Genomic DNA, 23,338 nt, shown 5'->3' with positions numbered 1-23,338 from the left:
GAGGAGTAGCGCTACCTACCTACTGTGTCGTCCTTCTCTCATATTCATTACATCAGCTCATTAATTGCTCCCTAACAGCCTAAAATATGAAAAAGGACATATACTGTTACCTGCTTTATTTTAGGCATAATTGGGACGTTGGGTGGTAAAAAGCAGGCTTAAGTAAGTTTTTTAGTGCAGTGAATAAGATGGTATGTTCAGGAGGACTGTAAAGGCAAAATAAATTCAGAATGCATGGTCTGTTGTTTCTCAAGGAGTTAAAATGTTTAGACTACTATAGCAAATCACTGACAGAGACAGAAGGATGATACTAAAAGGAAACACAGGCTGTAGCAGCAGGGTTTTTTTTTTAAATGTGAGAATTAAAGACAAGCTTTTAAATAGAAAAAGGGAAACATTTCGTATGTGGATGTTCTAGTAGAAACAAACCGATCTAGCCAACAGCCCAATATATTGCATCTAGTGAAAATATTAAACATCACAGAGGATAAATAAATTAGCAAAAAGATCAGTAAATTGTAAGTGCTTAGCAGGATTATCAATTAATGGGGGAAATTCCTGTTTGTTTATTAAAAAAAGGATAACCATGTGACCAAAGGGGAAGATACTCAATGAAGAGATAAAAGTTATGTAGATAAATAGGAAAAGAATGTTGAAAATGAATTCGTCACTGGGATGTATGATATATTTCATTTATGATATCCATTTAATCTACCAATTTAGCCAGAGGAAAGCAATAGCACCAGATGGCTGAAGAATCACTGATATTGGAAAAAATGGGAAAATAATTATTTTTATCTAATATATTAGGACAAATTTCTGTCTCTAGTACCTAGTGAGAAGTACAGTCATGAAACTTCTCACTTATGTTAGAAATTAAGTAGATGTTTGGCTTTGTCAGGAGTAAGCAATGCTGTACCAATTTTACTTCATAGAATAACTTATTTCATGAGACAAGTAAATGTTCTAACATACATAGGGTAGATTTACAAAGTTTGTTCCTGTTGAAAATGCTGATTTTGGGAGTTATCTACCTAGCAGTAGTATGGCAGATCAAATGCCTTGTAAGAGAAGAACAAAGAGAAGAAAGGAGAAGATTGCAGTTATGAGAATTGCAGTTATGAGAAAAGCCAGCCCTTTTCAAAATCACAGATAATTATTTCATGATTTTAATACAGTGGTACCTCAAGTTACGAATTTAATTTGTTCCAGAGGTCCGTTCTTAACCTGAAACTGTTCTTAACTAGTGGCGTGCTTTCGCTAATGGGGCCTCTTGCTCCTGCTGTGCCGCCAGCACACAATTTCCGTTCTCATCCTGAGGCAAACTTCTCAACTCAAGGTAACTCTTCCAGGTTAGCGGAGTTTTTAACCTGAAGCGTTTGTAACCTGAGGCATTTGTAACTCGAGGTACCACTGTACTTTATATCCTGAGCCCAAAGTTCCATATAATCACTGTTAGTTGTAAGAAGTAGAAATTGACAGTGGCTTACGGTAACTTGGATTATTTTTGCAATTCATAATTGTAATGAGGCATGGATAGAATGAATTTTTTTTTTTGGAGGGGGGTTATCTAGCCAAAGAAAATGATGCATGTTCAAAAAAATTAAAAGAAAACTATAATTAGGAATATAACACAGTTTGCAATACTTCCAATAAGTGGGAAGTGGTTAATGGATTTTGAACTGTACATTTAAAAAAAGATTTAAAAATTTAGGAATATCCTGATATCAGGCAAACTAGCAAGGAGATAAATTAGTGGCACATTGTGAGCCAAACAGCTTTCAGAAAATATTTAAATATAATTCTGTTTAAATTATTGTTGGGTTACCCCTTTTAAAAAAATTCTAGTTTCATAATCTTTAATTCTGCAATGCCTAAGTGTAAAACTATTTAAAATACTTTTTTCCAGAAAGTACATGTAACTTCTTAAACCAAAGAGCCTTCTACTCTCTTGTCTCCCATGCAAAATGTTTCTAATTGCTTGTTTGGGGTTTTGTACCTGTATAAAATATGCTTTGATAGATTTGTTTTGATTAAATTAATTTTAAGGAAGGATGTTTTTCCTACTTAGCAAACAAACTGGGAGAAATACTATGTAAGTGATGTCGTACTTTAAAATACTGCATGCTCAATGTATCAGTTGTTCCTATGTGGATTTTGGTAGCATATTATAGATTGCCGATATACAGATACACAAAATTATCATCTTCCATTCTAAAATGGCAATTATTTAATTTTTAAGTAAATTGTATTTATTTCAGTAGTTGCCAGAAGCGCATATAAGCCATTATTCAACATCCATGTAGATTACTTGTTTGTGTCAATAGCACAACATTTCACACTCATGTAAAAGGTAAGGAGAGGCCCACCTTGCATTGGAGGCTTGCCATGCTACTGTTTCTCCATTTTAAAACCTTGACAAGTTGTACACTCCTGTTCAGGAGTCGTGCAGTTGATTCAGTGCACAGTCTCCAAACCTTTTGTTTTAGAAGGATAAGTAATACTTACAAAATGGCCTGAATTATTTTTTTAAAAAAAACTGTGTTGGCATCACAAGTCACATTACAAACTGTACTGAATAGCTGCCCATGACACTTCCATACCACAGTCCCACAACAATCAAAGAAGCAATGAATATGCTAGCGGAGAACCCACATTTTCCCACACATAAATCCTACTCAGTGATACAAAGCACGACAATGTTGAGGGGATGTTGCCCTTCAAAACACTTAACATGGTTATAGACTATACCAAGATTGCTTTAATTCAGGAGGCGGTGAAATAGCTTCAACCTCTAATACTAACCCTCAGCATAAGATGATTTTTAAAGGATAGTGTGTATACAGTAGAATCTTATTTCTCTAAATGCATTCTGCAAATGATTAAGCACATACCTGTAGTCAAGCACTGAAAACAAGTTACTATTTTTCTAGAACTCTCAGGATGTATTTTAGACTTTGATAATCACTTTGAATTTTAAGAATTCTTTTTTTAGATGCTGCCTTGGTCAAAGCTCTCCTGCTCCTACAAAATAAAATAAAAAAGAGAAGATAACTTTACATTCATTTACATTAAAACAATACAATTGGAGGTTTTTGATCCATAGAAGTAAAATTAGATCTGTTATTGTGTTTCTTTTCATTTTGCTTTTTACTAGCCATTCTTTTTAGTAGTCTATCCTCACTTTGATTTTTCATTAAAAAACTCAACTTCTAGCATCTATAAAAAGCTCAATTTTCAAAATTTCAAAACACACGTTCTTGAAATGCATGTTTGAGTTCTTTGGAGAAGCTTTGCATTTTTTAAAAAGCACCAGGAAATTTGTGAAAACCTAATATGCAGGCTTTGGGTTGGAACCAAAGGTATGCCATCAGTTGGTGGAAAGCGTCTTCCATGCATGGAAGAGCTGTTTCTGACTTAGCAGGAAAGCATTGTGTGAGAAAATAATCCCCAGATCCAGAGGAGTTTCTCCATGTGTACAAGTTTTTTTGTAGGACTTTGCACAAGCTTATTATGATCTACTAGAATTTTTTATGCTACAGCTGGTATTTTAGTTATGCCCGGTTTCTTATACTGTAATGCAGTCTATGACACATTGTGCCTCTAGCTCTTGAGGAAAACTCAATATGGAACAGAACTAACAAATATTCTCCTCCTAGTTGCTGTAAGATAGGCTAATAGTTTGTATTCAAACGTGGTGTTGAAATTTCATCCCCAGAAATATGTTGCTTAGAGTATCTTTCTCTAGAATGGTTCAGACCTAATGGCAAACCATGGGTTGGCATTATGTGAACATAGTGATTCACTACTTCCCTTCTGGTTTGAGGTCAACCTTAATTTGCCATCGCATCTGAATGAACAAACTCTGGTTTAAGCATGTCCTACAAACCAGTATTATATTGCATCCCTTAACTTTGAGATAGGTTAAAATTTCTAACCTCAGGATCCTCATCCATTAAGCGCACATTGAAGGAATGCATAGACTGTTTGACTAATACATAATACATCAGAGTATATTGCCCAGAGCTGGTGACCAACATGACATTCCCTTAATGCTGAAAGGTGGAACACACCTTTTAGTTCGTGAGGCATTGCTTGGGAGGCTTGTTCCTGAAAGGTCCATGTGTTCCTTCTTCTGCAAGTAGCAAAAGTAATTATCTGAAAATGAGACAATATATACAGAGGAAGTAAATTTAGCCAGAGAACAGCAATGCAAGTTTTACCTTCATATGAAAATCTGGCATGAAGTGAAAATTCCATGGATAAATGGAAATTTGATTTCATTATTTATAGCAGAACATTGGGAATTGTGCAGAAGTCAAATCCATGTTTCCTCCATTGGGTTCTGCAAGTTGTTTTGCAATTTCAGGTGTTCAGAACTGTAGCTATGTTAGGAACACCTTGCTTTTTAAACTGAGTTCAAATTTTGAGTTGGCCTTTGGTAACTGAGATACAAAGGCATAAAGCATAACAAATCAAAGGAACATTATAAACAAATTGTATGATTGGCTACAGGAGAATGTACAGCCTTTAGTAAAATAGCAAAATCTGTTACTGAACTAGAGTTTGTTTGTTTGTTTGTTTGTTTGTTTGTTTGTTTGTTTGTTTGTTTGTTTAAAAAGGAGGTAGAACCAAAGGAGTCATGAATACTTCATTATTGGCTGTTTGCACTTAATGTTTATTGTAAAACATTAATAATGTGTAAACACATTCTTGAGGTATACATGCATTCCTGATTGCTACTGCAAATCTGTCGTCCCCTAATCTGAGGGTAGTTCATTTCTATGAAAGGACATCTCCCACACGCTTCTGTTTGCTAGAGGGCTAAGAACTATTATGGAGGACACTTCACATTTTGCACAACTCTGCTCCTAATTGCTCAAGCATCTCCTCCACTGCAGAATCCAAAATGGGAGTAAACATGTTTTAAACTCCCCAGGCAGAAAAACTGTTTTTAGGGGTGATTTGGAGCAGGTAAGTAACAGCTAGAGAAAAAAGAGACATTGCACATACTTTTGTAAACCAAGAAATCTTTAATAAAAACATGCTGAAGGAAGGAAGGAAGGAAGGAAGGAAGGAAGGAAGGAAGGTTTAAACACCACTCACATCACCTCTTCTCAAAATGCACGAACATCCCTTTTGCTGTTAGTATTTCCAGGGACAGCTAACAATTATACAAATATAGAAGAGCAGTAAAATCCTAAAACAGCAAAGAAGAGCAGAGGAATAAAATCAACAAATCACAATTGCAGCATAAAACCAATTTAACCAGATTTTAGGGGGAAATTAAAAGAGTTTGCCCTGGACCCAAAACACAAAAGAATGAGTGCCAGGTGAACTTATCTGAAGATAAGTTCCAAAGGTAGTGTATCACAAAGGTGATACCTTTTTTATTACAGCCAATAAGTCTTTCTCCCCAGTTGCCATCTACCTCACTTCAGAAGTTGCAGGCAACCTGAAGACGGCCCCTGGAAATTATCTTGGTTATATGGACAGGTTATGTCATCAGCCCTTCAGTATCTGAATGTAGATAAGCTTCTAAGAGATTCTGCCACTTCTGTAATCAATTGAAGCAGTTATTCTAATATTTAATTTGTCTACCATACTCCAGTTTTAATACTGTTTATAATACCATGCCTCTGGATTTGGAAATGAATTAAGGCACCCAATAATAAGCTTCTGCACAGTCAGAGGAATCCCTTGGTACACAGAAGTATATTAAATTGTTGTTTAAGAAAGGGGGGCTCTTTAAAAAGCCGCAAGTGACCTGGCCAAAGACCAAGTGTGTTGAGTACTCAATGTTGAGTATGTTGAAAGTGTTGGAGGTCTGCTTTGTTGATTTTTTTCAAAAGAAAATGGAGGCATGGCTTGTCTGCTAAAGCACCTATTTCTTGCATCATCCTGTAGATGAGGATTAAGTAGGTGTATGCAGTGCTTTTTTTCTGTGGGTACTCATACCCCTAAACATTTTGTGAATCTAAGTTTGGTCTCATTGAGGGGCAGTATTTCAGTATGAGTAGGAAAATGAGAGTACCCCTAAACATTTTTTTTAGGAAAAAAAGCACTGGGTGTACGTCATAGCTAAAAACCTCACAAACTCATGCTATACAGCTTGGATGGGGAACTTGTGGTCCTATGATATTTGGCTGCAATCCATTAGCTCCAACTAGCATGGCCAGTGGTCAAGGCTAATATTCCAGCATCATCTAGAGCAGTCTTTCTCAACCATTGGGTCCCCAGATGTGGGGCTACAACCCCCATCATCCCTGACCACTGGTTCTGCTAACTAGGGATGATGGGAGCTGTAGTCCAACAACATCTGGGGACCCAAGGTTGAGAAAGGCCTATCTAGAGGCTCACTGTTTCACCATCCCTAGTATATGGGGGTGTTTCAGGCAATAAGAAGGTAAAAAAAGGCAAATGGCTGCTTCCCCACACCTTTCCTACTCTCCAGAAAACTCTCCGCTTAGTGCTGATCATTATTTAATACATTTACATCCTACTCTTTAACTGAACTCCTTAGAGCCATTCACAACATGTCATCATGGATTCCCCCCAAAACAATCCATTTATGGCCTAATAGGGAGGGAAGAGCTCGTAGTTCAAGGGCAGGCACTTGAAATTGCCTGTCTCCCTCTCTTTCTCCTTGGTGATAAATGGTATTGTGATGGGGGAAAGGATAATCCAGCTGGGGTAACAGTAGGCACCCGATATTGCGATATATAGCAGCAGATCCCTCAAAATCACTGTTGGCACCCCAGCCCCAAACTTGAGCACTTCAGCACAGTATAGCACAGAAGGCTAAGATTTCAGGAAGATGGAAATAAATAAATAACAGTACACTCTTTTGTCTCATGTCAACTTCCACAGCAAGTCCAAAATAGTCCTGCAAGGCTCCTGTTTCAGGCTGCCTGGAATTCTGAGCTTGGAGGATTAGTTTTAGAACCCGAAGGAACAATGCAGTATTTTGTTGAAGATCCTCACTTGTCTGAAAATACAAGCTGAGAGTTAGATATGAAAAAAGTATGGCCAAGAAGAGAAATTATACGCGCAAATCCCACTATCGACCCACTCGCTATGCAAAAATTCACAAATCCACAAGTAAAGAATTGTGCCCAAACCTCACTATAAACACCACAGATTCACATATCCGAACATCTAGAGTTTGCCCACTTCCTTATTTGCTTGCTTGCTTCAGCTTTGCTGGTTGGTAGCTGCTATGTTTAGGCAGAAACTATGAAGGGATTGAGGGTTGAAGATCAGATGAATCAGTGAGTAGGAGGGATCAGACAAATCAGTTTTTCCCTTCGTCTCTCTTTTGCTGATTGGCTGCGGCCATTTCAGGAAGAAAAAATAGAAGGGTGGGGGAGAAATTGGGAAAATCCCAGATTAGAAGTATTTCTATCAGAAATAATGGAAATCATGAACTCATTATGTGAACACTCGCCTGACGAGTGATTTTCACAGAAAATATTGTGCTTGGTAAGCAGGACCTGCGAGTATATGTTTAAAAGGCTATTAAAATCATAGGTTATATCCAATACTAATCTACTCAGAGTAGCACTGTTGAAATTAATGACCCAAAGTAATCATATTCATTAACTTTAGTGGATCTACTCTGAGCAGGACTAGCATTGGATACAACTTTATTTTGAAAATCATAGAGTCTGAACATTTTTCCTAAAAGGATGATCTTACATTATTTCCTAGAAGGCAAATGACTGGTGATTAGGTAGACTTCCCTAGGCAAAGAATACAAAATATGGGACCCACAACAATAAAGGCTGCTGCATCTCCTCATTGATAGTGCTTCTTGACTGAATCTACTCCTTCTCATATCAATAGATGAGTGAACTCTTTTGAGGAAAATATGCAGCTGCCCCTGTTGTGTATGTGTGTGTGTTTTGGAACTACAATTCCCATCATCCCTGACCTCTGGTCCTGTTAGCTAGGGATGATGGGAGTTGTAGTCCCCAAACATACATATACATGCATTAATATTCTCAGATGCAGGCACATCTGTGTAAGCCAAAATGTATGAGGAAGCCATTCATGACCTCTGTTGTTTTGTAACACAAGAAGCTATTGACCCGTTGCAATCTAATATGGTGTTAGACATATTTTACTTATTGTTGGGGAAATTATTAAACCCAACTGAATATTTTCATCCTAAAATATCAGAGTCCTGTACTTTTGCCTCAGTCCTTTTTTCTATAATGTAAGTGATTTGTTTTACTATGGAAGTATTCAAAAAAAGTTGAGTTTTCTTTTTTTGACAAATTTGTCATGTATTATATGCCCCATCAGAATTGTAAAGATATGTCTTCTAAAGAGTGGTTGGGGAAACCCAACCAGATTGGTGGCATATTATTATTATTATTATTATTATTATTATTATTATTATTATTTACAATATCATACTATTCCATTTGTTTTTAAGCAAGCCATGTTACTTCATGTTGCCCTCCAGATGAACTGCAGACTATGAAAAGTCCAACAGAATTTACAAATTATTATTATAGGAGGAAGGCCTCCCCATATACACCAGAAAGATAATAGCAAGTTTTCTATTCAATTATGTCCCAAGATTTCAAAATACTATGAAAGAGAGGCCATTCCAAGTTACATACACACATGTGTGTGTGTACATATATATAGTATGTCCCACTTACATTCCAAGTTATAAAAAATTGACATTAATTTAGATCGTGTATTTAAAAAATATGAAAACACTCGACACTCCTGGTTTCCACATCATGCTAAGCCAATCCATGGTTTAGCACAGTGACCGTCAAACTTGGCCCTCCAGCTGTTTTGGGACTACAGTTCCCATCATCCATGACCTCTTGTCCTGTTAGCTAGGGATGATGGGAGTTGTAGTCCCAAAACAACTGGAGGACCAAGTTTGGCCATCACTGGTTTAGCATGAACTTCAGAAGAGGAGAGGGTAATAATTTTGCTCCTCCCCTGTTGTTTTGCTGAGCTAAGCCATAGCTTGATTCAGTGTGTCATCTGGATCTGGATGCATGGTTTCACTCTCCCAGACAAACCTCAAACTGTAAACCATGGGACAAAACCTTGGATAAAGCTTAACATTAGTCTAGAGAGAGCTAAACTACAACTAGGTTTAAACAATACACAGAGCCAAACCATGGCTTAGTACAATATAGCATCAGGACCACCTGGGAGAAGCAAAGCAGCCACTTGGATCTCTTCCAGAGTTTGCACAAAGCTGTGGTTTGGCTTTGTGTGATGTGGAAAGCAGACTGGGAAAGAAAAGGCATAATCATTGGTCATAAGCCTGTGGATATAACTGTTGACATGAATATATCTGTGTTCTGCAGTAGTGTTGTGTGATAATGAACCTTGTGTCTTATTTCAGAGAGATTCCCCCTCTACATCCAGACAGTCCCCAGCTAATGGCCATAGCAGCATTAACAATTCTGTTTCGGTAAGACTTCTAGACAGAGAGTATTCAGATCTTGTTGGTGCTCATCTACCATTCCTGTTATGATTACATGTTCAGTAGAAAATTGTGTTCTGCTGATAAAATCAAGAATACTTAGAAGTCTAATTCCCCATTTGCTCTCATTCAAGGGTTTACGCAACAACATAATCTTCTCATTAAAATCCCTTTAATGAGTTACATTCAACTGTAATGTAAAAATTCACTCATCCCTGAAATATGCTTATCATTACCCTCATCCTGACTTGTTCAAAACTAAACAAAAAGGCTAATTTCTATTTTCAACTTTTGAAGTGGTCTTTTGAAGCAAAATATTTGCACAGCAGGTATTTGGAGGGTTTCGGTTTTTTTAGACCTGGACATTTTTTATTTTTAAAGCCCTGTAGATTGCAGTATTGGTTTCCGCTATCTCAGTTAAGGAATTGGTGTGTCCTCTGCTGTTGTGGTATGTGCACATATTTTTGTGAAATATGAGCCTTGCCTGGATATGAAAAGCAAAAGGAACTGGCTTTAAACTGCATTTATAATCCCAAGCTATTAACATCACATCTTTAACACAAAGTACTTTCTTTTTAGTCATATGTTCAGGAAAAAAAGGTACTGTTAAACATAATGGCAGACACCGCTATTTTTTATCATTTGTTTTTCTCTGAACATATATGGTAAAACACTAGAAAGCACCTGTAGACAGATCTTCCTTGAGAAATACTTAGATAATTGTGCTGTTAACACATATACTATATGATGAGAAATGGTATCTGTTTCTGCGAACTTTCAATTAACGTCAATATAGACTGTTCTATATATTGTTTAAAATACTGTCATTGTAATTAGCTACAGGAATAATTTGGTTTATGTATAAACACTAAGATTTATATGAATTAGAAATCTATGTAGACATAACGGCTGGATACACAGTAGCTTTCAAACTGTAAAATCAATTTATTTATATAATTGTCCCAATAGGAATATAATTAGAATGTTAAGACTAAAAGAGGGGTCCTTCTTTGCTTACAGGTGCTTTTGTGTTGAAGATGATGAATTCTTATTGAAAGCACATTTTCTGTCTGCTTAATTTTTACCTGCTTTCTTCAGCTTGCTGCTAAACAGCCTGGATTTGACATTTTTTCCTATTAAATTGTTATTTCTGAAAGTAAATTTGTTGTTAATACTTGCAAATTAACTATTTGCTTTGATACTGTTGACTGCTTTCAAAGTAAAATGAAGTTTTCTTTTCCTGGGTTGGCTTTGTTCTGCAGGACTTGCCATCAACAACACAACCAAAAGGACGACAGGTGAATAGCTATTCTACGTGGAAGCTTTCCTAATTTAGTGCCTTTAGTTTGTAGCAATCGCTCCTTACCATCTCAAATGTGGTATTCCATGATGTGCTGACTTTAACTCTAAAAACTTTTCCCATTTTGTGTTTTACTCACCTAGCTGATTCACCATAGTTCCATTTTCCTGTGACCTGAAATATAGTTGTATGGGTTTTTTTAATTACAACTTTTATTATAATTTCTAATAGTAGCTAGATTCAGGACCATGTGATGTGTTGATGCCATCATTCTTCTAATGTTTCGTTTTCATTGCATCTTCTTGGTTGTCGTTTGCTACCCTGAAATTAATATTTAGGCATTTATTATACATAACAGTTTTTCATGTGTGGTAGTTGTGCATTCTTGAGTATTTTGGTCATAATAAATACTGGATTTTCTTAAGTTTCATTATGCTGAGGAGGGGGTGATTAAGGGACAGTTCTTACAAGCTGGAATTTTTTATTTATGATTATTACTCAGGTATCCTGATAATATTTGGGAATAGCTTTAGAATTTATTTATTTGCTTGCTTGCAGATTTATAAACTGCTTCACAACAAAAAGTTACTGAAGTGGTATACAATAAAATAATATAAAGTATTACAAACACCATGAACAAAGGGCAATAAAACCAGTTCTATAGTTACAGTTATCTTTGCACAAAATGTTTGGGTCACATTTCATGAAAAGCCTTTTAAAACAAAACTCCCTTTAGTTAAATATAAAAACAGCTAGGTGTTTGTTTGATTTCAAATGGTAACTGATTCCAAAGAGCTGGAGCTGCAACACTAAAAGCCTAGTTTCTACTGCATACTAATCTGGGGCATGTGATACTTTTAGCAGTGCTCTGTCTGAAGAGTGTAGTTCCAAGGCAGGGATATATGGGGTGAGGCAAGTTGTTTAGGACTTTACATGTTAACAGCAAAACCTTGAACTGATCCCAATAGCATATTGGCAGCCAGTGCAGTACCGTGGCAGAGGTTTATGTGGTGTAAACAGGGTGTCCCAGTCAGCAACCTAGCATCTATATGCTCCAACAACTGCAGATTCCAGACTAAGCTCAAGGGCAGCCCCACATAGAGCACCCTGTAGTAGTCCAGTCTTCTGGGTACCAGGACCATACCCACAGTGGCCAAGCTATCTCAGTCCAGGAATAGACATAGGATTTGAACTCCTCATTCAGCCTACTCACGGCATTCAAGCACCAGTCTAGACCCTGATTCAGATATTACATAGAAGCAATTGTGTGTCGTCATATTTTTTTTGTCTGAATGTGCTTCAGTTTACATTTGCTTACCCTCAGCTTCATTTCCCATTTTAATGCTCATTCACCCAGTGTGAATAGATATCTGTTTGGAGCGCCTCACTGTTTGTTCTTACCACCCTGGACGAACTTGGCCACTTTGCTACTCACCTGTAACTGTACATCATGAAAAAGTTAAAACAAGCACTGGCCCCAATATTGGGGGACCTCACATCCTGTCATTGTGAGAACTGTCCTTTTTTTCTACTCTCTTCTTCCTGCTTGACTTGTTACTGTTCAGCCAGGTACCGATCCATTAAAAGACCTGTCCTCTCATCCCATGACTGACTGCTAAAAGTACTCAGATTCCGTTGATGACAAATTCCATCAAAAAGTTTTTTGAAAGTCCAAGTATTCAATATAGCCTAGATAAGTCCTTCCGTATGATTACTAAAACTCTCCAATAACTTTTAAGTTAGACAGAAGGTACCCTTGCAGACGTGATATTGGTCCTTTCCAATCCTCAAGTACAGAGGCTGATCTTGGAGGTGTTAACAGATTTTTGTTAGATCAGCTATTTCATGTTTGAGTTCTTTAGGAACTCCTAAAATGGATATCACCTGAAACCAGGGATTTGTCTGTTTTTAATTTGTCAATAAGACCCAGAATTGCATCTCTTGTCATCACTGTTTGGCACAGTTCCTCAAATTCCCTTTCTGAGAAAGTTAGTTCAGCTACAGGGATCTGTCCTACATCTTCCACAGTGAAAACAGATGGAAAGAATTCATTCAGCTTCTTCACAATTTCCTTTTCTTCCTGTTAATACATCTTTAACTTTCCTGTCTTCCAAAGGTCCAACTGCCTGTCTAGCAGGTGTCCTACTTCTAATGTCTTTTTTTCCTTAAATGGTTGCTCTTAATGTTTTTAGTGATATGCTTCTCAAAAAATTTCTTTGCATCCTGTATTGTCTGCTTGCAATTCATTCCAAAACATCACTTGAACAACAAATTATTTCAAACTGACTCATCAATTTCAAAAATAGTAGCATCTTTATAAAAATAAAAAAAAACCAAGACTTGGGAAAATACAACCAAGAATTCCAGATTTTAAATTAGTATATATATTTAATACAATACATGTTGAATCTAAGGGCTAGATCTTTTCCTCCTCTCAGTAGACCCCTGGCCATCTGACAGCAAAATTAGGCATTCCTTCTATGATTCTGTCCTTCTGGTCTACAGCTATCATGACTCCTGAAAGCTGGAGGCACATGAGGGAGAACGGAGGATTAAGACAGGACTTGAGATGATGTTGAAGACGTTATTGGGGAGCCTAGACAAGGAATCGTTGAAACAGGGCTTTATAGACTGGCCTTCTGTCAGTTGCTTGAGGTTTTCAGTTGGGGTTGGATCTGCCGTGGGGTCCCAGTCCTCTTCCTCCAGGGTCTGGGTCAAATGGAATCTTAACATACATAAAAATGAAAGATTTAGAGCACAGGAAGCTTCCTATAGATATGCTCCTAGTAATATAGCTTGTGTTCAGCACATAGTAAAGATGCACTGTGTACATTATTATTCTTCATCTTCTGAATTAAAGTTTTTGTTAGTTAAGGTAATGTCCATTAAGTTATACATATTTCTATTTCATATTTTGAGTAACTAGTAACAATATTTTAATGCAAACAAAGAGGTGAAGTAGAATTTCAAAGTTTCAATGGAATGTTAAAGCACTCCAATTAAAGGCTTCATCAAAATCATCACCACAGTTCTTTCCAGCTTTTTCTGTTTTGTTTTCAGCCGTCATTCTTATGTCTAATACTGGTATCTTCCTAAGCCTGGATGCAAACAGCATGTGATAGTTAGATTATAGAGTAACATTTCACCTATCAGTTCTAACCATATTAACATCACATTGTCTTCACAAACTCCTGTTTTATAGATATATGTAAGAGCACAATTTGAATATGACCCAGCAAAGGATGACCTCATTCCCTGCAAAGAAGCTGGTATCAGATTTAGAGTTGGTGATATTATCCAGATTATTAGCAAAGATGATCACAATTGGTGGCAGGGTAAACTGGAGAATTCAAAAAATGGAACTGCAGGCCTCATTCCTTCTCCTGAGCTTCAGGAATGGTATGTTTTGAATTTTATAAAATTAATATGTCTGTAATTTAAAATAAATTGGTCTGTCAAAATGTGCCTACTATTTGAAACATTTGTTCCCTTTTTTCTGGCAAAAAATGTGTTTGATTTAGTCAATTAAATTGGTCATTCAGTCTAGCACTCAAACACACATACACTGTTATAGCAAGAACATGCACATATACCCTGAGACTACTCCTGGGAGAGGTAAGTGGTGGTAACACTGCAGTGATAAGATCAGTCCCTGTGGAACTTATTCAGGCAGCCTCTTTGTGACAAAGAAAATAAAAATTGGTCTTACCTGAAGTGTAGTTTTGGGAGTGGAGCGTCATTTCCAACAGAATGGATGTTCACTATGTCTCACAACAAGGTGAACACCCATTCCATTGGATATGACGCCCCACAAACTAAAATATGCCTTCCATAATCATTTCTATCAACAATTCAGTGAAGACGCAGATGAGTGCTGCCATGACGTTTTCTCATTGATATTTTGAACAAGTGCTGTGGACAATCCATGAGAAGTTTATGTTTGAACATGGTGTTGCATTTGCCCTTCCTTGGCTAGACTGCCAGGTCTACTAAACCAAACAAATTGTTTGGGGAGAGTTGTGTGATTCAGCAACCATTTTCCCCCACCATCTTTAAAATAGTGAGATTAGACACTAGATAGTAGCTATATAAATTATCTGCTTATACACTAGCCTTCAGAGGGCTTTCATCACTGCTGTCTTCTGAGGCAGCAGCAGCTTTCTCTAATTTAAAAATGTATTGGTAATCCCATTCAACAACCTGCTCTTCCTCTTACTGTAAATGGTTGCTAACATTTTCCCATACACCATGTTGGCATCGGACAAATAAGAGGATACTTTCAGTGCCTCTGTTTGGATACTATCATATAGTAGCAATGTCCAGATCAAATTGAAGACAATGTTGTTTTTCTACAAAATGCCTTGCAAAACAAGTCCATAACAAACTGCTGTTAGTTCACATAAGTGACCAACCACAGAGGGCAACAACCCCTTGCCTATGCAGAAGAGCTCCACCAGATGGCATGGCATTTGTTTCACTCCCATGGCATGACCTTCCAATGATATCTGTGTTGTGCTTAGTGTGATTTGGCCTGAATCTTATGCTGCTTGCCCTCAGTTGCCTTTCCTGCTGCTTTAAGTTTCTTAGCAATTCAGTTACCAAGGAGTAGCACCTTACAAAAGTGTGAGAAGAGAATGCCTAGCTGCCACAGCATTGTAGCCATACTCAACTTTTGATATCATATATTAACCATTCTGTCACCAGAGTGACCTTTCAGTGTCAATGGATAAATCCTCCAAATAATTCTGTAAGCCAAAGGATCCATCAGCTTCTGGAGAAGTACTGCAGAGAGCATGAACTGAGACCACTCAGGCCTACATAAGGTTGTGGTCAATTCATGACAAAATGTATTACAACAATACCCTCATACCCTGGCTACCTAAATCTAGGACGCTGTTGTTGTTTAGTCGTGTCCGACTCTTCGTGACCCTCTGGAGCAGAGCACGGCAGGCACTTCTGTCTTCCACTGCCTCCCGCTACAGAACACTTAATCAAGAGTGTATCCTGCCTTCTGTGTGTGGTTTCTAATTAATTAAACTTACACCCTAGTCTTCCTCTGAGGAGCTCAGAGCAACTTATATATGGTTCTGAGTCAGCACTCCACTAAGGCCGCTTCCAAGATCATACTTGTTAGACTTCAGTAGCAGAAATGCATCATATAATCTTATGCCATTATCTGGGTTTGTAACACATCAGCATAGCCAAATGATTGTCATAGCAGCCGTGAAGTTCCTGCTAAAGGCTTGATAATAGCAAACCTGAAGACCAGGTCTGTAATTAGGAAGTCTCTAAGATAAAATCTCAGTCTCAGCCTTATCCTATATGTGGATATAGTCTGTACTGGTTATCTACTAAAAGGAAGGCTACCACTGTAGAGATCAGAGATCTACTCTGTACCCAAATTGTGGCTGATGTTGCACTAAATGACCAGGTGGAACAAACTGGACCACTATGGATTAAGCAGCAGTCCATCCAGGTTTTGGTAATCCGAATGAAATCAAGGCCTTACTTCGTGTTTAGACTATGAAGGTCATGTAATTTAAGTTTGGTTTACAGATCACCCTGCTATTGGAGGATTGTATTCATGAGAGTTGCCCCAGGAGCTCCTCCTGTCATCAGTCATGACAGTCAGTAGCCATGGCAGGATGAGAGGCTTTGAGAAACTGGAGTACCTTCTGCCATGCCCTGTGCTGTGACAGATGAAAAGAGCCACAGCTGTCAAAGTGCTGCTTCACCCCTGCCTTAGCTTCTCTCAGCAGCTGCAGCTATCTTTTAAAGCAGCAATAACCCATTTGACTCCGTGGTGGGTGCTGGTGTGGTAAACAAGGAATTGGTGCTTTGAAAAGGGTCATCAAAAATTCCAATGTGAAAGCTGGGAAATGAATTTTAATCTGTCCTGCAAAAAAAAAAATGGGGGAGATTATGTTAAAGATAAATATTAACATTGCTTCATTTAAAAAGTAATCTTTAGTAACAAGCTGATAGTTTTTCCCTCTTCACCTCCAAGGCGAGTGGCTTGTATTGCTATGGAGAAGACTAAACAAGAGCAGCAGGCAAGCTGTACTTGGTTTGGAAAGAAAAAGAAGCAATACAAAGACAAATACTTAGCAAAGCACAATGCAGGTGAGAAAAACATAATGCACATAAAGCCGTATTTAACATTGCTGCATTGTTCATTATCAAGTAAAATTTTAATTTCACCAATGCCTCTCAGTGGAAACATTTAACTTTAAAAATCCAGATATTGAAGCGTAAGAAAGCATAAGCACTAAACAGATACTGGTGAATAAACAATATATGGGAAAAGCAGTGGTTAGCATAAGTTGAATATGGAAAATGTGCTGATGCATCTGGGGCAAGATCTGCCTCTTGGAGACAGTGTTAGGTAGTCTGAGATGTTGTACAAGAATGTTTTTGCAGCTGTACAGAATTTGCATATGCAGTTGAACTTCCAGGAAAATACAGTGCTCTTAAGAAATAAAACAGTTTTAATAAGTTTAACATTATGCATATCTTTTGAGAGTTAGTGTAATTTATTACATTTGACGCTTCTCACATCTGAGGAAGTCTCAAAGTGAATTAGCAAAAAGAAAGAGACTGGGTACATCATGGATTTCATTACAATGGAACTGAAGATTATGCATATTTTAATATACTGTATGTTTGCATTTGGGGGGTTTATATTTTAAGTTTTTGTGTTAAGACATTTCAGTCTAATGTGACTGAGGGCACTGTATTTCTGATGAAGATGTACTGTGGTACTCTGACACTCAGACAATTAAGCGTTACAGTGCACTTCCAAATTCTGGAACTTGCTTAAATATACAATTTGTTGTATATTTTTCATTCCTTTGCTATAGTTGAGGGAAGGGATTTTTGTTTTTAAGGAGTTTGGGAAAGGGCTATAGAAGAAAGAGTGGGAAATTTGGGACACCCTAGGTACAGTTGCTGTTGTGGGGCAGGGGAGGAGAGGAGCAATGAACATGACTGAGGAGTTTCGATATCTTGAATGTGACAGTTCCAAGTTCTCACCAAATTTGGAAATATTTCACCAGAACTGTGCACACATTTTGAGACACACACACCCAGACTCTACATTTGGGGGCTATTCTCTAAAATATATTATATGATTGCAGCAGTGAAAATTCCTGTAAATCCTTCCCCCTTGCTTTTCATGCTAACACTTTGTCCTTCAGTGTCTTATGCAGAGTTGGAAATAGTATCTAAGCATTAGATACAATGTATTGTGAGTGGGCATCCATTGGTGCAACAGAACGGATATTTTTTATAGTCAAGCTACACATAGCTACACTGACAAATAGAAAAGGACAGTGCAAATATTCATAAGGGTTGCTTGTATATTAAAGACAAAAGTTCCTTTCATATTTATTAGCATAATTATTTCTATTCTATATGTTTTGCTCCAAGCTCCTAAAATTAGGACTGTGTTTGTTTGTTTGTTTGTTTGTTTGTTTGTTTGTTTTAAAAATATTTAAGTTTTTTACAAAAACAAGTTAAAGATTAACAGTAATAGTCAAAGTGTGAAAATATAGTCTGCATACATATTCCAGTGTGTGGTGATAAGCTCCTGTGTATAACATCAAATCTTCATATGAGACCACAAGCATGGCCTGCAAACTCGTGTCACCTGAATGATAGATTGAAATCTACTGTGAATGTTTTTTCTGAAGTAGATTTTCCCACACAAGTACTATTCTGCTGTGTTAGTTACCAATATAAAGCGCAATAATGTACTTCAAAATGGACCATTACCTAGATGAATCTGTTTTGTGAAAAAACTGTTACAATACAATCAGAGGCAGTAAATTCAGTGAGACTTCCTTCTAAATGATCTTAGGATTAGTGCATTTTAATTTGGACCATCTAATGCAGAAATCACCATGCTGCAAAGCATGCTCATTAAAATGTGGAATTTGTCAAAGTATGGGCAGGCAATTTGGAAATTGCTTCATATTGCCGGTGGGGTGCATTTCCTTGCATAGAGTCTTATGAAAAACTCAAATGTGTTTAAGGTAACAGGAATAAAATTCAAACAGTAAATGTTTCAAATTGGAAAGGCCTAATCTATCTGAGGTAAACGGTGTTAAGTCCGATTGATTTGAGCAGAGAGATTTAAGCATGTGCTTAACTCACCCTCTGAAATGAATGGGATTTAACAGTACTTCATTTGAACTACCGTACTTCATGCCCCCAGTTCTCCTAATATTCTAGGTTTGGTGGGGATTGGTCCATTCATAATTTATGGAATCTAGGAGGAATCTAGTATTTATTATGATGATGAGTCACAATAAATTGTAGGTAGTTGTACATGTATTTTAAATCTGAGGCAATAACAAGTAAGTGCATAGGCAAAAATGGAGTCACATAACTTGGATACGTGATTTGTGTGTCATTATCTTCTTGCCTGTTTCTTGTGCTTTGGGTGAATGAGTGGTCCTGTCCCTACTACAGTCTCTTATCAAAGAGAATTTGAAACTGCTGGCTGATGGCAGAAACTTTCTGGGTGTCAGACACCAATCCCCCCAAATAAATCCAGAGTTCTTTGTGCTTCACTGCTACCATAGAGATTGTCAGGACCCCTCAATCTGTGTGTTTTTAATATATTTGGGTTTTTTTAAAAAAATGCTATAGAATCTGTAGTGTACAGACCAGTTGCTAAAACTATCTCTACAACCCTTCCTCCCTTAATTCTTTCACGCCCCATGTTCCACCTTTTCCTTTCAATTACTCAACCTTTGCACATGCGCAACATCTCATTCTCAGTACTGATGGGGAGGCATGTTGCTGCCTTGTTAGTAATGTGTTTTTTATTTTTTAAAAAATACAACTTATAAATGGTGTCCTCCAAACAAACCAGATGGCTAGACACATACTTCACAAGGAAAGGAAAGCTCTTTAAAATCAGTTCCGAAATTCAAACTGGTTATTTTTCTCCTCCCTTTGAGTTGTATCCAATGGTGCATTTCCACAATTAGAAGGAATCATTCCTTTTGCAAAAGCATCTTTGATATAGTGGAGACCTCCACTGGCAAGAAGAGAAGAGGGAATTATCCTTTTAAGTCTGTGAAGCGGATTTAAGCATTCAGGGGGAAAGGGCATTCCATCCTACAAAAAATGGGGAGGAAATAGTCCTCTAGATCAAACTGTTCCCTGAATGGAAGGACACCATGGAATTCAACCCTGTATTTATAGTGTATAGGCAGTATTTCCTACCTTCTCTCCTATTTCTGCTATCTCTGAATTCCTTTTTATCCTAGTTATTTTAGAAATTCTGGCCACGAGGCTCATTCTTGCCCATCAATATCTACAGCTAATTTGAAGTGCAGGTTATTACTTCTAAGTTTCATTTTAAAACTATAAAGTAAGAGTGGAATCTAGTGCTCTGTGAGTGGACTTCCAATTGCGCACAGAAGCATTGGATACAACCCTGAATTTATAAAGGCCAAGTGTTGTGGGTTTTTTTTCTCTAAACACCAGACCATAGGCATATTCAGTTATTCGTCTGGTAATGCCAATGACAGCAACTTACAGGACAGAGCCAAGTTTTTATAAAACATGCTTATCATTTAACGTGATTTATTTGCCTTGTGTTTAGACTATTGCATGGTGAAGTTTATTTTGTGCATATACTTTTATTTTACTAATATATTATGAGCCATATTTCAATGACCCCTGTACATTTTTCATGCTGTCTTAATCCCAATGGCCTCTGTGCATGTAAGTAACCTGTCAAGTGACAATGCCTCTTTATTTGCTTCTTACGGTTTCCTTTCAATAACTCCTTTTCTTTATTAGCTAGAAGTGTAGAAGTGTTTAAAAGTTCAGTCTGTAAATGTGTCCATGTACTCCTGAATTTGTGTTTAAAAAGTCATTTCTTCATTTCTGTTGGAAACCCTGAAATTATTAGTGGTCATGATTATTTACCAGAATGTTTTATTCTGTTTGTTTTGTAGTTAAGGAACTGTGTTCTGTTTTCACTACTCTTAGCAAATATAGCAAGGGCCTGAAAAGTACTACCGGGTGACCATTTTTGTTCTTATTAGCATGATATATTATTTTGGGGAGCTGGAGTGAAGTTTTTCAGAAGGGAAATTTTTTTAGGACTTAATATTCCTAGTTACTGACTTAGGTGGGATATTGTAGAACAAGCTCTTTGATTTTAATAACCTGAGAATATAAGTGAAGCACGTTCTTGGTACATGGCAATATAGTTCTTGAGACATGTTTAGGGATAGCTCTGAAGAAATGTTAAAGATGTAAATATTAATATCCTATCAAAAAATACCTAGAATTTGCCTGGAAATGTTTTTGAAACTAAAATGTTTCGCTTGCTGAAGTAGATATTGGCTTTTAATTCATCAAGTGTTTATGCCCCACCTTTTGATCTCAAGGGACACCTCTGCCACCATAGCAGCTATATGGTGTGTGGGGTTTATTTTTTAAGAAAACAAATTAAAAGCTTTCTGACATTCTTGACATAATATTGCTGTACCTGGAGATAGATTTGGTCCAAACGTAGCCTTCCACAAATGAAAGGGGACCTTCAGCTGGCCAAAATGGGCTGAGATCCAGTGGCAACTTCCCTTGGAAGAAGGGGAGGACGTAATTGTCATTCATTTCCCCACTCCCTCTGCAACCCTCCTCGCCCCTCCACATGCTCTTCCGAGGCTTCCCTGCTCCTCCAGAGCAGCTTGTTGGGAGGAAGGCAAAGGAGGCTGCCGGGAGAATGGGAAAACTGACCAATGACAAAAATAATTTCCTCTAGGAGGAGAGTACTATGGACAGAATTACACCTGCAGTTAGTCTGGATCCACCCACTGACCATCCTGTCCTGGAAATACATCTTTCCAGCTTTTCGGGGACATATGACTGAAAAAATGTTTGGATGTACTCTAATAAATTGATTAAAGTTAAGCCATGCATACTGTTAGGTCCTCTTTTTTTTCTCAAAATCATAGTAGACAATGTTTAATAGAATGGCTTCTTCACTATTAACATCATCATAATTTAGATATTCAAATATACCCTTACAATTGGCCTAAACCCTTCAACTGACAATTGTTTTCTACAGAAATTATTAAAACACCAGAAACCTGTCATTATTGGCCACAAGTAAGGACAGGGTTGTTAATATGATTTGCTGTATCATAGCAATTGACAGTGGTTTGAGATCGCATTGCAGTAAACATAAGGAAAATTGAGAACCTTTACTAGAGTCATATTTTATTAAATGCTTGAATTATGGTGGTGGCTTTATAGTGTGCCATGAAGCCATCCTCTGTCGTCAGATCTTTACTCACTGTCTGAAATTTAGAGAGCATGTTAATATAAAATTAGCACTTCTGTGTGAAGAGAACTCTACTTACAATTAATCTGATAAATGTATATGGAAGAGTAAGTAAAACAATAAAACCAAACAATTTAATGCATTTCGTTAGTTTTGATAAAATCTAAATCTTTATTGTCTGTGTAAGTAGATGTTCTCATCTTTGTATTCATCTGTCTACAAACTTTATTGCTCACTTTCAGGAATCCCAGAATTTTCCAGAAGCACTAATTTTTTGTAACGTGCATAGTGCATGATCTCAAATTCTTAAGCATGCAATTTGAAATATGATCCTAATATTGAAGCAAATTTAGTTTGTTTAATAAATTGAAAGAAGGAAATGGTTGGTTAAAATATTGGTTTAGCTTATAAATTTGACAGTTGTGGATAGTAGATTCGCTATACTTTTTCACCTTATTTCTGGCTTTTGTTTTCTGTTTCAGTGTTTGATCAATTAGATCTTGTCACGTATGAAGAAGTAGTAAAATTGCCAGCATTCAAAAGGAAAACACTAGTCTTACTAGGTAATTTCGAGTATCATTTTTGTTCTATAATTGAAATTTAAACAACATAATTTTGAATCTCTGTGATAATATTAAATTTCCTTTCCTGTAGGAGCACATGGTGTTGGGAGACGACATATAAAAAATACACTAATCACAAAACATCCAGACAGATTTGCATACCCTATTCCACGTAAGTAACTGTGTTATGAGGCAGATAGCTGCATATTAACTACTTATTATGATATACCTAATTTGTTACTTTCCAACAATTGTAATTTGATTAAAAGCTAAATATGGTGGTGGCTTTCAGAGTTCCTCTACCAACTCCATCCATCAAGTCCCTTGCCACCTGCTTCACTTTGTGCATTCTGTAAACCATGTATGGAATATAGCCTGAATTTACTGTACACTGGAAGGAATCCCCAGGCTGTTTGCAGTCCTGCAGTCAGAGGTTGACCATAACTAATGCACAACTTTTATGTTGGGAACCGCCCTGCGATCTACAGATGAAAGGCAGTATACAGATTTAATTAATTAATAATATACATTGTTGTGCAAAAAGCAGAGCGCCAATACATTGCAAGAGACAACTTCAGGAGAAGGTGCTGCATGAAGAACGCGTCTGATAGTTAAGAAGGCAATTCCTCTTCCTCTCTACACCCAGGAGAGATCATTGATCAAACCAGCATGAGAGGAACTGCCTCCTGGAAACACTTCCAGCT

General features: G+C 37.2%; 1 protein-coding gene and 1 long non-coding RNA gene across 23 annotated transcripts in view; one reads left to right on the top strand and one right to left on the bottom strand.

The window, feature by feature from the left end:
* CASK (calcium/calmodulin dependent serine protein kinase) overlaps window positions 1-23,338 on the top strand; it is a 126,170-nt gene that overhangs the window by 94,205 nt on the left and 8,627 nt on the right. For 4 of the 22 annotated variants that reach the window (XM_083498428.1, XM_083498430.1, XM_083498423.1 and 1 more), the window contains 7 exons: window positions 2,072-2,095; window positions 9,383-9,451; window positions 10,726-10,761; window positions 13,966-14,162; window positions 16,771-16,886; window positions 22,554-22,634; window positions 22,726-22,806. In XM_083498428.1, coding sequence (XP_083354554.1) covers window positions 2,072-2,095; window positions 9,383-9,451; window positions 10,726-10,761; window positions 13,966-14,162; window positions 16,771-16,886; window positions 22,554-22,634; window positions 22,726-22,806 — 604 coding nt within the window. The remainder of the gene's footprint in view (window positions 1-2,071; window positions 2,096-9,382; window positions 9,452-10,725; window positions 10,762-13,965; window positions 14,163-16,770; window positions 16,887-22,553; window positions 22,635-22,725; window positions 22,807-23,338) is intronic. The other 18 variants (XM_083498413.1, XM_083498414.1, XM_083498429.1 and 15 more) reach the window with 8 other exon arrangements.
* On the bottom strand, window positions 2,537-9,376 carry LOC310704702. Its single transcript, XR_014524966.1, has 2 exons — window positions 5,112-9,376; window positions 2,537-5,047 (listed from the first exon to the last, which is right to left on the bottom strand). It is a non-coding gene; the product is annotated as an uncharacterized lncRNA (long non-coding RNA).

This window comes from Podarcis liolepis, assembly GCF_965112155.1.
Source record: "Podarcis liolepis genome assembly, chromosome: 4".
NCBI lineage: Eukaryota > Metazoa > Chordata > Lepidosauria > Squamata > Lacertidae > Podarcis > Podarcis liolepis.
Note: the sequence above shows the minus strand (reverse complement) of the source record. Positions and strands in the feature narration are given on the sequence as shown.